The sequence below is a fragment of the Aquarana catesbeiana genome, linkage group LG03, assembly GCF_042186555.1.
Source record: "Aquarana catesbeiana isolate 2022-GZ linkage group LG03, ASM4218655v1, whole genome shotgun sequence".
In the NCBI taxonomy this organism is placed as follows: Eukaryota; Metazoa; Chordata; class Amphibia; order Anura; family Ranidae; genus Aquarana; species Aquarana catesbeiana.
The window spans coordinates 377538146-377551997 of record NC_133326.1 but is presented as its reverse complement, the minus strand read 5'-3'; the positions used below and the strand labels follow the sequence as shown (position 1 = coordinate 377551997).

General features: G+C 42.5%; 1 protein-coding gene across 1 annotated transcript in view; it reads left to right on the top strand.

Annotated features, from left to right (window-relative positions):
- The window catches only part of RNF14 (ring finger protein 14), an 87004-nt gene that overhangs the window by 55478 nt on the left and 17674 nt on the right, over nt 1–13852 (top strand). Inside the window, exon 7 of the mRNA XM_073620653.1 lies at nt 2362–2534. Within this exon, the coding sequence (XP_073476754.1) occupies nt 2362–2534 (173 nt within the window). The remainder of the gene's footprint in view (nt 1–2361; nt 2535–13852) is intronic.

Genomic DNA, 13852 nt, shown 5'->3' with positions numbered 1-13852 from the left:
CTCCTTCGTTGCCCGGGCGGTGTGTTTGGGATCATTGTCATGCTGAAAGACCCACGTTTCATCTTCAATGCCCTTGCTGATGGGAGGAGGTTTGCACTCAAAATCTCACGATACATGGCCCCATTCATTCTTTCATGTACACAGATCAGTCGTCCTGTTCCCTTTGCAGAGAAACAGCCCCAAAGCATGATGTTGCCACCCCCATGCTTCACAGTAGGTATGGTGTTCTTTGGTTTCAACTCAGCATTCTCTCTCCTCCAAACACGACGAGTTGTGTTTCTACCAAACAGTTCTACTTTGGTTTCATCTGACCATATGACATTCTCCCAATCCTCTTCTGGATCATCCAAATGCTTTCCAGCAAACCTCAGACGGGCCCGGACATGTACTGCCTTAAGCAGGGGAACACATCTGGCACTGCAGGATCTGAGTCCCTGGCGGCATAGTGTGTTACTGATGGTAGCCTTTGTTACGTTGGTCTCAGCTCTCTGCAGGTCATTCACTAGGTCTCCCCGTGTGGTTCTGGGATTTTTACTCACCGTTCTTGTGATCATTTTGACCCCACAGGGTGAGATCTTGCGGGGAGCCCCAGATCGATGGAGATTATCAGTGGTCTTGTATGTCTTCCATTTTCTAATTGTTGCTCCCACAGTTGATTTCTTCACACCAAGCTGCTTGCCTATTGCAGATTCAGTCTTCCCAGCCTGGTGCAGTTCTACAATTTTTTTTCTGGTGTTCTTCGACAGCTCTTTGGTTTTCACCATAGTGGAGTTTGGAGTGTGGCTGTTTAAGGTTGTGGACAGGTGTCTTTTATACTGATAATAAGTTCAAACAGGTGCCATTAATACAGGTAATGAGTGGAGGACAGAGGAGTCTGTTAAAGAAGAAGATACAGGTCTGTGAGAGCCAGAAATCTTGCTTGTTTGTAGGTGACCAAATACTTATTTTCCACCATAATTTGCAAATAAATTCTTTCAAAAATCAGATTGTCTGTGATTGTCTGGATTTCGCTGTGAGGTTCGCTGTGAGGGTGGACACAAACGAGGATCTGCAGCATTGTGCTCTCTGATTGACCAGATCAATCCCTTGATCGTTATCGGGCTTTACCAAAGTTCCCTGATATACCTGTCTGCACAGCTCTCAACAAGCAGGTCCTCGTTCGTCCTCGTTCGTCAGTTATTTCCTCTGTTCCATCTTTCCCCTTGGTTTCTTTCTGGCAAGCTAGGGGTACACTTCGGAGGGCCAACCCGGGGTGTCCTTTGTGTGGGACTTTGTTCTCTTTCCCCCTCCTGCTGCCGTTGGACCTACCTTCCTGTGTCGGTGTATTGACCCACCCCGCCGAGCCGGGGGCCTCGCAGGCTGACAGCTGCAACACATTCTGTTTTTAAACGATAAATTCTGGATAGGAAACTAGTTCAAGAGCCACACAGTTTGCACGACGTTTGTACGTTCTGCGACAATATCGCATACACCCCTGATGAAGAAATAGTCATTTTGAAACGCGTTGTTTTTTTTTCTGTTGTGTTCATTATCAACCTAACAGATTTTTGCGATTACCAGTTGTCCTTATTGAACTGTCACTGTATGACCAGTTTTGTCCAGAATCTGATTGTGACTTTGATATGTGTATTGTTCATACGTCCTCATTATTTTAAAAAATGTTTCTCAATAAAATCATATGTATTTTTTACATATCTTTTTCATACTTCATTGTGCTATCTGCCCTTTTCTAAAGTCCCACCTAGAGGAAATTTGATTTTTTCAATGTAATATGGACTCTATCTAGCTCCAGAGTTGGGTAATTTTGTGAATGATGGCCGTGACAGTTGCTGGCAGGTCTTCAGCGCCCGTGGCCTTCGGGAGACCCCAGAGCTGCAGGTTGTTACAGGGCTAGGAAATGAAGGTTGAGCCTGTAAGGTTTGAGCCTCCAGCACGTGTCCTTGTGGAGCCGCCACTGTGGCGCCTGGGGCAAGTCTCTGTAACCTCACAAAGAAACAGTGTAATTCACCCTGTGGAGTGTTGGAATTGTTTCCCCCGGGTGGACGATCTGGTTCTGTGTCTTTTGGCCGATAGCATTTCTGTAAAAAACGGGGTGAGAAGCCAGGATGGGCAGGGGGTAACCGGGAGCTCGCAGAACACGCGTCCTCACACAGCCATGTCCAGGCCACGCCCTCAATATATTTTTTATCGTCGTTGTGTGGACTTTATGATACAAGATAACTTTCACAGTTTTGTTAGGTTTGTACACTTTATTTTATATATAATTAATAACATGTCTCGTTTTTAGAAAGCTAATTAAATATTCTATAGCTCTTCTTAATCACTCTTTAATCCAGTGTTTTTTCTATGAATTGTTTTCAGAGAAGTTACTTGCATTGCGTGATGAATATGTGGCTGCAGATGAGGATGGTAAGAAATTTCTGGAGAAAAGATATGGGAAGCGAGTACTCCAGAAGGCAGTGGAAGAACTGGAGAGTGTGGAGTGGCTAGAGCAGAACTCCAAGCCCTGTCCTCGCTGTGGAACCTACATTCAGGCAAGTTTCTGCAATCTGAAAAAGGCATACAGAGCAGACTGGAGAAGTCATATATCCATCTTGTAAATTTCCTTATATTTGTTCTCTATCCAGCTTCTAGACAACAAATCAACTAACTTGTAAACTTAGACCACGCGAAGAAGCAGGAAAGAGCAACCTCTGTGTAGCAGCATGAACAAGGACTAAATACAGTGGTTATAAAAGTCTACAAACCCCTGTTACAATGTCATGTTTCTGTGGTGTAAAAAAAATAAATGAGACAAAGGTAAATCATTTCCGAACTTTTTCCACCTTTAATGTGACCTATAAACTGTACAACTCAGTTGAACAACAAACTGAAATCTTTGGGAGGGGGGGAGTAAAAAGAAAAAACTGAAATAATGTGGTTGCATAAGTGTGCACACTCTCTTATAACTGGAGGTGTAGCTGTGTTCAGATTTAAGAAAATGCATTCAAACTCATGTTAAATAGGAGTCAGTACACACCTGCCATCATTTAAAGTGCCTCTGATTAACCCCAAATAAAGTTCAGGTGTTCTAGTAGGCCTTTCCTGACATTTTCTTAGTCGCAGCTTACAGCAAAAGCCATGGTCCGCAGAGAGCTTCCAAATCATCAGCGGGATCTCATTGTTAAAAGGTATCGGTCAGGAAAAGGGTACAAAAGAATTTCCAAGGCATTAGATATACCATGGAACACAGTGAAGACAGTCATCATCAAGTGGGGAAAATATGGCACAATAGTGACATTACCAAGAACTGGACGTCCCTCCAAAATGGATGAAAACACGAGAAGATAATGGTCAGGGAGGCTGCCAAGAGGCCTACAGCAACATTAAAGAAGCTGCAGGAGTAGCTGGCAAGTACTGGCTGTGTGCTACATGTGACAACAATCTCCCGTATTCTTCATATATCTGGGCTATGGGGTAGAGTGGCAAGACTGAAGCCTTTTCTTACAAAGAAAAACATCCAAGCCAGGCTAAATTTTGCAAAAACACACATGAAGTCTCCCAAAAGCATGTGGGAAAATGTGTTGTGGTCTGATTAAACCAAGGTTGAAATTTTGGGCCTTAATTCCAAAAGATATGTTTGGCGCAAAAACAACACTGCACATCACCAAAAGAACACCATACCCACAGTGAAGCATGGTGGTGGCAGCATCATGCTTTGGGGCTGTTTTTCTTTGGCTGGAACAGGGGACTTAGTCAAGGTAGAGGGATTTATGAACAGTTCCAAGTACCAGTCATAATTGGCAGAAAACCTTCAGGCTTCTGCTAGGAAGCTGAATACGAAGAGGAACTTCATCTTTCAGCATGACAATGATCCCAAGCATATATCCAAATCAACAAGGAATGGCTTCACCAGAAGAAGATTAAAGTTTTGGAATAGCCCAGCCAGAGCCCAGACTTGAATCCGATTGAAAATCTGTGGGGTGATCTGAAGAGGGCTGTGGACAGGAGATGTCCTCGCAATCTGACTGATTTGGAGTGTTTTGCAAAGAAGAGTGGGCAAATATTACCAAGTCATGATGTGCCATGGGATAGACTCATACCCAAAAAGACTGAGTGCTATAAAAAGGTGCTTCAAGAAAGTATTAGTTGAAGGGTGTGCATACTTATGCAACCATATTATTTTATTTTTTTATTTTTACTTCCCTCCACCTAAAAGATTTCAGTTTGCTGTTCAACTGAGTTGTACAGTTTATAGGTCACATTAAAGGTGGAAAAAGTTCTGAAATTATTTATCTTTTGTCTCATTTTTTTTACATCACAGAAACCTGACATTTTAACAGGGGTGTGTAGACTTTTTATATCCACTGTAAGTAATGAGCAAATATGGCTGCACACACTGTACACAGATAATGTCTGACCTTACACAGAAACAAGGTTTCTAAATTAGTAGCACAGAATAATATATTTACATAAAACATGCCAAGCTATAATGAAACAGTGGGCAAAAATTGGGAGGACTTAATCTTTAGGGGGGTCGCTTTTATGACTACTGATGGCCACAACTACCTCATTGCAGAAAGAGATTATGGTGCTTTGGAATTTAAGATATAGTAAATATTGTAATTTACAATATTTAAAGAAAAAGTATGAAAAAAGCAATTTTCCCCTTCCCCCCCCTGTAGGTCAGGTGTGCACTTAGTTCTGTACCCCTGTGACCCAGATTTAGCTGACAGCAGTCTAAAGCCCGCTGTCGGCTGATGTCACAGTACTGTTCCAGGCTCTGCAGGTATCCTGACAATAATGTCAGAATCTGCCAAGATGCCTGACCTGCAGCTGGCTCAGCTCGCTGCTGAGAGCCTGGACCAGTCACTCCCACCTTCTCCACAGCCCAGCCCTCCATTGAGCTCTGGAGGGGCAGATCAGAGAACCAGTCATTGGCTCTGTGCTCACTGAAGACTGAGAACTAAGCGTTTAGCGGTGGTTGTTCGTTCAGTTCTCAGTGTAGAGCTGACCCGATGCTGCAGCCATCTGGGTGAGTATGTATGTTTTTTTTTTTTTTGTTGAATCAGTTTTTTTTTTTAATCCCAGAGAGAGCAGGTATAAACATTTCCTGACGTATTTAGCTGCCAAGGTATGTAAAGGAGCGTAATTTATCAACTGGAGAATAGCCACATTCATTTTTTTTCTCTTAAACTAAAAGTGGGTCTCTACCCAAAAGGGGAAGGTCCGCTTGTTTGCACCCTTCCCCTCTCCACTAACACATTTGGCACTTTTGGGGGGAGCGAGTATCTGGTTTTGACAGGTACCAGCTCCCACTTCTGGCTCAGATCTCCGCTGCAAACTGAGCCGTAAGTTCGCCCCCCCTCTTTCCCCTGCAGTCTTCTGGGACACATTACAGGTCCCAGAAAACTACAGGATCATTCACAAGGCACAGCGCAACTCGCACATGCACAGTAGGAAACAGGCTGTGAAGCCGCAATGCTTCACTTCCTGTTTGCCTTACTAGAGGTGCCAGCACCTGCACCCGAAGCCGATTAAAGAATTAGTTCGGGCAAGGACATAGTGGGATCCATGGACAGGTAAGCATCCTTATATTAAAAGTCAGCAGCTACAGCATTTTTAGCTGCTGACTTTAAATTTTTCTGAAGGAGCTCCTCTTTAACCAGTTGTAGACTTAGGGCATGTGTAGCGTGACCAAAAAAATGAATCCAGGTACACAAAGTATGTTTAATACAAATAACATTGTATGTCAGGTCAAGCAACCTGAAACGGTTTATTAAATGTATCTTCATTGTACATTTCAGGGCAAAGAAGTTGATTCTTAGACCATGGGTTATGTGCCTACCTTTTAGATGGTTGATCACTGGCAAAAGCTTTGTTGGGAACCACTCCCCTCAGTGTACCCATATAACCCTGCCTACTCTGTAAGGCTCCAGTCTTTTGCTAGTGTCCTTAGGTGATGTCTCCTTTTTCTGTTGAAGAAGACTTTTTTTTCCCCTATTTTTCATTAGTTTTCCTCCTTGCTTCAATTGACGCTTCTATCAAGATTCAACTGCTTATCACCTCATGGCTCACTAGCAGTTTTTGGGTCGGTTGTTGCTGGTTCTTAGGCATGGTGGGTGTGGACATTTGCATAAAAGATGGGCGCCAGTCACTTTTAGAATACACAAAGTGAGTTTATTGCTCACAACAGAAAAAAATGTGGGAGGGTTAGGGCACAGGACACCCTAGGACAATATACAAAAGGAGATCAGCTGACTTCAAAAAAAGCAAACCGCACAAGTAGACAGCAATACAGAACAAGGGCCTTAGGCCTGCAACCAATGCTCCGTACCTACCTAGCCACAGCTGTCTCCAATAGCAACAAAACTCACATCAAAGTGCAGAGTTTCCTTAGATTAGTTCCTCTTGATGATTTCCCAGGCTCTGCACAGTCCCCGAGTCACCTCTGGTACTTCATCTCAGAACTCCATCCTTCTCCACGTACCCCCAGGTAACAAGAGGTTCTTGCTCTCTGGCAGATCCTCCCCATGCCCTCAGGCAGTGAACAGGTTCTCTCTGGCAGAGCACCCCGAGCACATGGCTAGGCCTCAGGCCTACCTAGCAGCAACTGTTCCTCACACACCCACCCCAGACTGCAGTCTGGGTAGGAGGGCCCTGATCACTTGATCTTTCCAAAAATGTACACTCTTTCCCAGCATGCTTAATAGGACCCCTACTGAGGAAGTCCACACCCAGGACGCAACGTGTGGGAGGAGGAGCCTGATCGCTTCTGTCATCCCGGGGCCAACCTTAGCTACACAGCATCTAGCTGATACGAGTTGTAATAAGGGCTTAAATTCTGTGTTACATTTATTCATAGGTTCATTCATATTTACCCTTTCAGATATGTGGTCAGTAAATGCAAGGATTAAAACACACAACACACAAAGAATGTAATAAAGGAGATTTACTTAGCTTTGATTAAAGATGTATTACAGATGATACAATACAGGATAAATTCAGCATTTAATCCAGGGAACCCCTCAACTTCTGAAATCGTTAGAAAGTTCTGGAAGTCGACAGTCTCTTCAATGTCCATGCGCATTCAGGTCCTGGAAGAAGTTCGCCGCTATTCTCTATTGTCTAACCTTTTAAAGGCTTGAAAGAAAGCGCGAAGAAGCTGGTTTTATCTGGTACTAACAAAAGACTAGCCATAATGGTCCTGAGACAATGTGACCATTTGTGAGCTCAGAAAGATCAATGTATGCAGAAACATACATATTTACATATATAGAAGTAATCACCTTAAAACTATCATATTTAATAACTCATAATACCAAGTTCTTTGTAAATCAGTTATGAATATAGACCCGTACTACATTCCACCCCTTGATTCACAAGGAACTCAGGTCATAGACATAATCTACAGACTTACGTATAGATAAAGCCTCAATAGTAGATGTTGTACATTTACTAATACAGACAAAAATAATCTTCACTATAATAAAAATTCCTAATGCTAATAAAATAAACCATGCAAGCAAATATTCTATCATTAGAGATAGAATGAAGTTTACCAATAGCTTTTCAGGCCTCTGTTAATTCTGACTCAATGTTTTCAGTACTATCTGTAATATAGGAGCAACATTCATCCCTAGTTAGAGCACATACCCCTCTCTTGGCAGCAAGAAGAGCAGCTCTTTTTTTGTAGTACCACCAATCTCATTTGCCTAACCTCTTCTGTAAGAGCATCAATACTATCAAATGTTTTGTTGAACGCATATTCTATGATTTTAGACATTCTCTTCAGCATTTGCACTGTCCGAGCCACTCCATACTGAGGAAGAATAATCATAGCCAATCTATCTCCTTCAGTGACATCCCACCCCTCGGGTATATCTTGTATTTCTGAGGAACCTATGCTCCTTTTCCAATTCCTTACCCTCTCAGGTGGATTATTAAAAACTATATGGACTTTTGGTACTATATGTCCAATATAGCAGCTCCCTAACCAATTTGGTGGTAGCCATTTATAAGCGTTCAGACCACATATAAAATAGAATTGATAAGGCAATGGAGTACAAGTAGCTTGGTGAATCCAGTACTGCCAAAACATATCTGCTCGTGTTTGATTTTTAGACAGATTTACACAGCTAATTAGGGCACTATCTTTGGCCACACACACATGTGTATCATTTTTAAATGCAGATCCTCCTATGCGGTACCCATCTACTTCAAAATGAAATACTTCTCCTCTCCCCACTACCTGCACCATATTCCAATGATCTGTTACTACATAATCACAGTTACTATTTCCCAATTCTATGGAATATGAGTCATTGGTACTAGGTCTTTGTACACACAATACACCAGTGGCTTTACAAGATAACTTTATAGAATATTCCTCTGGGCCAAAATTAGTTGGTATGTTTTTTGATTTTGAGGGGGACCCCCACAACATTTTTTTTTTTAATTTTGGGGCGGGGTTCCCCTTAATATCCATACAAGACCTGAAGGGCCTGGTATGGAATTTAGGGGGACCCCCACGCCATTTTTTTTTTTTTTTAATTTTGGTTCGGGGTTCCCCTGTGGGGAAATCCCATGCCGTTTTTATCAATTAACTTTTATGTGTATTGTTGGACCGACAATTCATTAATAGCTGCAAGTAGTTTTAAATGACTTTGCTTCCTTTGAAATGTCATTTTGCTGTCAGACTGTTCTAAACACGGGAAACATGCGCCCCTTTACAGGCATACTATAGACACCCCCCAGGTACGAAATTTAAAGGAATATTACACTTTTATTGTTTCACTTTAAGCATTATTAAAATCACTGCTCCCGAAAAAACGGCCGTTTTTAAAACTTTTTTTTGCATTGATCCATGTCCCCTGGGGCAGGACCCAGGTCCCCAAACACTTTTTATGACAATAACTTGCATATAAGCCTTTAAAATTAGCACTTTTGATTATTCATGTTCGAGTCCCATAGACTTTAACGGTGTTCGTGTGTTCGAACAAATTTTTTGCCTGTTCGCATGTTCTGGTGTGAACCGAACAGGGGGGTGTTCGGCTCATCCCTAGCCACCACCATCTGGACCAAGAAATATTGTATTACATATGCAGTATATTATGCCAAATGAAGATGATTCTGGAAGTACTCACCCTAATCCCCAGTTGCCACAACAAGTGAACTTTCATGGTTCTAATTCTATGAATTCTCTTATTTTAGCCTTGGATATTCTAACTATTCCCTGCTCTAAGTTCCGGCCACTCAAGTCTTTCCTCCACTCGGCATTCTGCTTCCCTTCTCTATTATCTAGCGTGGGAGAGGAATACAGTGCTCTCAGATACCTCATTGGTCCAGAACATCTGGGTACGGGAACATCCTCAGGCTTCTTACAGAAGACCCCTGACCTCTTCCCATTTGCCTCACTATTCTTCAGGCACCTTTCACACTTGTGTGGCTTGGCCTGCGGCTTGGGACTGCAAAGTCGCATAACAAGTCGTGCCCCATAATTTCCAATGAGTACCGTTCATATCTGTGCGACTTCAAAATAGTCCCTGCAGTACTTTGGTCCGACTTTGATGCGACTTTAGGTCCATAGACCTCAAAATTGCACAGGCATTGCTTCTAGTCGCGTGCAACTTTCAGGTCCTACAAGTGTGAAAGGGACCTAAGAGCTGCTGAAACCCAGATCCAACTGAATAGAAGGATCTCTGATTCTGTTACGCCCTGCTCCTAAGCATCCTAAGGACATTCCTCTACATCCTTTCACTGTTGTCAGAATTATTAGAGCATACCTTAAAGCGGAGCTCCACCCAAAAGGGTAAGTTTTGCTTTGCGTACTCCTCCCCTGCCACATTTGGCATGTCGTTTTCTTTGGGGGGGGGCAGGTACCCGCTCCCACTTCCGCTCGAACCACCTAGGCAATCTGAGCGGAAGTTCTTCTCTCCTCCTCCCTCCCTGCAGTCTTCTGGGACACGTCACAGGTCCCAGAAGACTGCCGGACAATTTAGGAGGCACAGCCCAGCTTGCGCATGCACAGTGGGCACCTGGCTGTAAAGCTGCAAGCTGTCAAACCTGGGTGTCCACAATTGAAATGCCAGCACCGGGGAGAGAAGCCCGTGGGAAGGAACAGCTTGGGTGAGCATATCGTTGGATCTGGAGACAGGTGAGTGTGTGCTTATTAAAAGTCAGCAGCTACAGTTTTTGCAGCTGCTGACTTTTAATAAACACAAAAATGGCTGGCGCTCCTCTTTTAAAGATATCTCTTCTTCCAAAAAAACACAATTCTCTTTATTTCCATCAGCCATGACGAAGGTCATTCTATTTCTAAACCCACCAGGTGTGCTTGTACTTGGCGGAGACAAGGGGGGGTGAGCAAGTAACCTGTTTTTAGAGGCACCCAGCTCCCACTTCCTCCCCTGGCGCCGGAAGGAAGATCGCCTCTCCCCCTCCCTCCCTTCAATCTTCTGGGACATGTCACAGGTCCTAGAAGATTGCCCGGCCATTCACAGTGTGGCTCGCGCATGCGCAATGTGCGTCTGGCTGTGAAGCCACAGCCGGGCGCCCACAGTTAAAATGCCGACGCCGCGGAGAGGAGGGGGAGAGGAGTGAGGCTTTGTGCGCCCGCATGGCTGGACTGTGGGACAGGTGAGTGTCTGATTGTTAAAAGTCAGCAGCTACATTTTTTGTAGCTGCTGACTTTTAAATGGGTGGAGCTCCGCTTTAACATAGACAGTAGGGGAGTCACCGGTAAAATATCAATAAATTAACCGACGAAAAGAACAATAAAAATATAACTGAAACACCCACTGTATACACAAAAATACTAAACTTTAACCAATATGAGATTGCGGGAGAGCTGGGGGTGTACTGGGAACACAATATAGGTACAATCACCCCACCGATGCTTTGGGATGCTTATAAGGCGTACACTCGGGGTCAATACCAAAGGGTTATTCGCAAAGTTAGAGAGGACACAGGGCTAGTATTGAAAGAAGCAGAACAGAAAGCTCAGGCTCTGGAATTCAGTTATGTACAAAACAAAGATGCAGCGACATATGACGCTAAGCAATCCTTGTAAAGGGAAATCTCAATACTACATGCTACTGCCAGTAGAAAGCTCATTCTAAATCAAATTTAGAGGATTTTTGAACAGGGAGAGAGAATGGGTAGACTGCTGGCATTGTTTGTTAGGGAGCGCTCCACATTATTACATATTGCTAATATTAGAGATGACAATGGATATTTACAGTCTGACCCTCTGCGGATCAATGCCCGATTTGCCTTTAGTGTCCCATAAGAGAACAATGTTCATAAGTGGTGGATACAATTATAGCAGCACAGAAGCACTTCCAGCACAGTATCATTCTCTAGATATACATAGAGGTCAAATATCCCAAATATGAAGCATAATGTCACGTGCAATCACCAAACAAAATTGTATCCACAACACTGGGCTAGCCATAGTCCAAAATGAAGGTAATTTTGTATACTTTTCAAGGTCCATGGATATTCTGATCCAGATGGGGAGCCAACACCTAAGAGAGGGGGTGTGGTCATGACACACTACCTGACCAGTTTCACCGGTATAACACCAGCTACATCAGAAGCAGCAAGTGATACTTACTCCAAAACTGGAAATCCTAAATAGGACACTGGAAAATGCTGTCTCGCCCTCCCTCCCACAGCAGGCAGAATTGGCATAGTGATGTAATTATGGCAAAGAGCATATACATGCCATACATGATTGTGTCATTGCACACTTTTGGGAGATTATGTCACTATGCTGTTTCCGCCCGTTGTGGGAGAGCGTGTGGAATGACATTTTCCAGCAGAAACAATAAGTTGCAAGCAATTTTATATGCTATAAAAATAATTTCTTAATATAATGGAATTTTATTTTAAACAGCTGAAGGCCATAGAGAAGGAGCAAGAGTGTTGCATGCCTTTACATCAGGTTGATCTATGTATATCAAGTGGAAACTTTATTGAATTGGTTCCAGTGTCTGCTTTTGGAGAGAACCTGACTGGTTACACAATTATATGCAGTACATTAGAGGAGCATACTGAAAGGGTAAAGCATATCTAAACCCAAAAGCTAAAATGTAATCTATTGCAGCTTGCCAAAAGTGGAGCTAAATTTAAACTGTGATGTCTCTTCTGCAAAAAAAACAAAGTTGCCTACCTCTTTGTAGTCTTCTTTAGAATGTACACTAAGCTGCACATGTGCAGCTCATGCCGCGTACACACGACCGGACTTTCCGTCAGAGTAGACTCTGACAGTCTTTCCGATGGAGTTTCGCTGAAACGGACTTGCCTACACAAGATCACACCAAAGTCCGTTCGTTTAGAACGCGATGACGGGACTAGAAAAAGGAAGTTCAATAGCCAGTAGCCAATAGCTGCCCTTGCATCGTTTTTTTGGTCCGTCGGACTAGCATACAGACGAACGGGTTTCCCGATAGGAATTGAGTCCGTCAGAAAGATTTGAAACATGTTCTATTTCTAGGTCCGTCAGAACTTTAGAAAGAAAAAGTCCGATGAAGCCCACACACAATCGGAATGTCCGACAGAATGATTCCATCTGACCTTTTCTGCCGGAAAGTCTGGTCGTGTGTACGCGGCATCAGTGTACACTCTCAGCACACCTCGGTGTCAGAATGATGTAACTGCCATTAGCATGTGTGGGATATACTCCATCCCCTGTTGGCCATTCAAGAAAGCCTAAGACCAAGCAACCAGAGGAATTTGGGAAGAAGGTGTTGGCACCGCATTGCTGGAGCAGAAGTGAGTTCCTGCAGAGCTTTAGTTTTGCTTTAAATTTGGTTACTGCATTTTTTCTCTTTTTTTTTTTTCTTTTTTTAAGCTTTTTTCCTTTTATTTTCGCCTGGTGATTCAGCCAGTAAATCAGTTTCTTTGCTAGGTTTTTTTAATAGACCAAGCTATTCAGCAAAAGTGTCAGTTAGAGGGTTGATACAAACCATTTGACACTGACATGGGTGCTTACAATGGTCAGCTTTTATTTATTTATGTAAAATCTGCTTTTATTTATGTAAACTTTTGCTGTAACTGCTTAAAAGAGAAGTATGGCATTTTTTTATTTTTTTATTTTTTTTTTAAATCATACTTACCCAGGTGGATGCAGCATTGGTCCGATACTGCATCTTTCCCCCCGCTTGTTCTAAGACTGAGAACCGAGCGATAAAACACCATGAGCTCTAAGAGCACAAAGCTGGTGACTAACATTGGATTAATCTACATGAGCTATTTTGTGAAACTATTATATACATTTTTTGGGATCACTTTTGGTGTTTAATGCCTCAAAGTTTTTGACACCTTAATATAACATTTGTGATTTATACAGTTCACCATTGTTATTCATACAGTTTGATTCTTTTGCATTATTTTCATTTATACTATTTTTTTATTTTCCACATGATTTGATTTATTGCACTGCTTTTGCAGCTTCCCTATTTTCAGATATGGGGACTCTGCCTTAGTTTTCCATTCTCTTATTCACGTTTTCACTACTTCTGAATATTTGAAATAGAATTATATTCATTTTTTTTTTGGTTCCTTCACTTTTGGATCAACACATTGCTACTTAGCGCTGCACCTACCCCATGTTTTTCACTAATTTGAGTTTTGTATTTAGGACTTTTGGTGCCGGTAGCTTTACTCATCTTTTTATCTTAAATTTTCTAAATAGATTGTTTTTAAGCGCAGCGTTAACCGTTCGGTTCTTTTATCACAAAGCTGGTGACTGTCAGCTGGTGACTGTGGCCTTAGAAAGACTTAAAAAGAACGCAACCACTACATTTAAGAATTGGTAAGCTGTAATATATAACATTTTTGCTTTTGGGTTAGATAGGCTTTAAAGCAG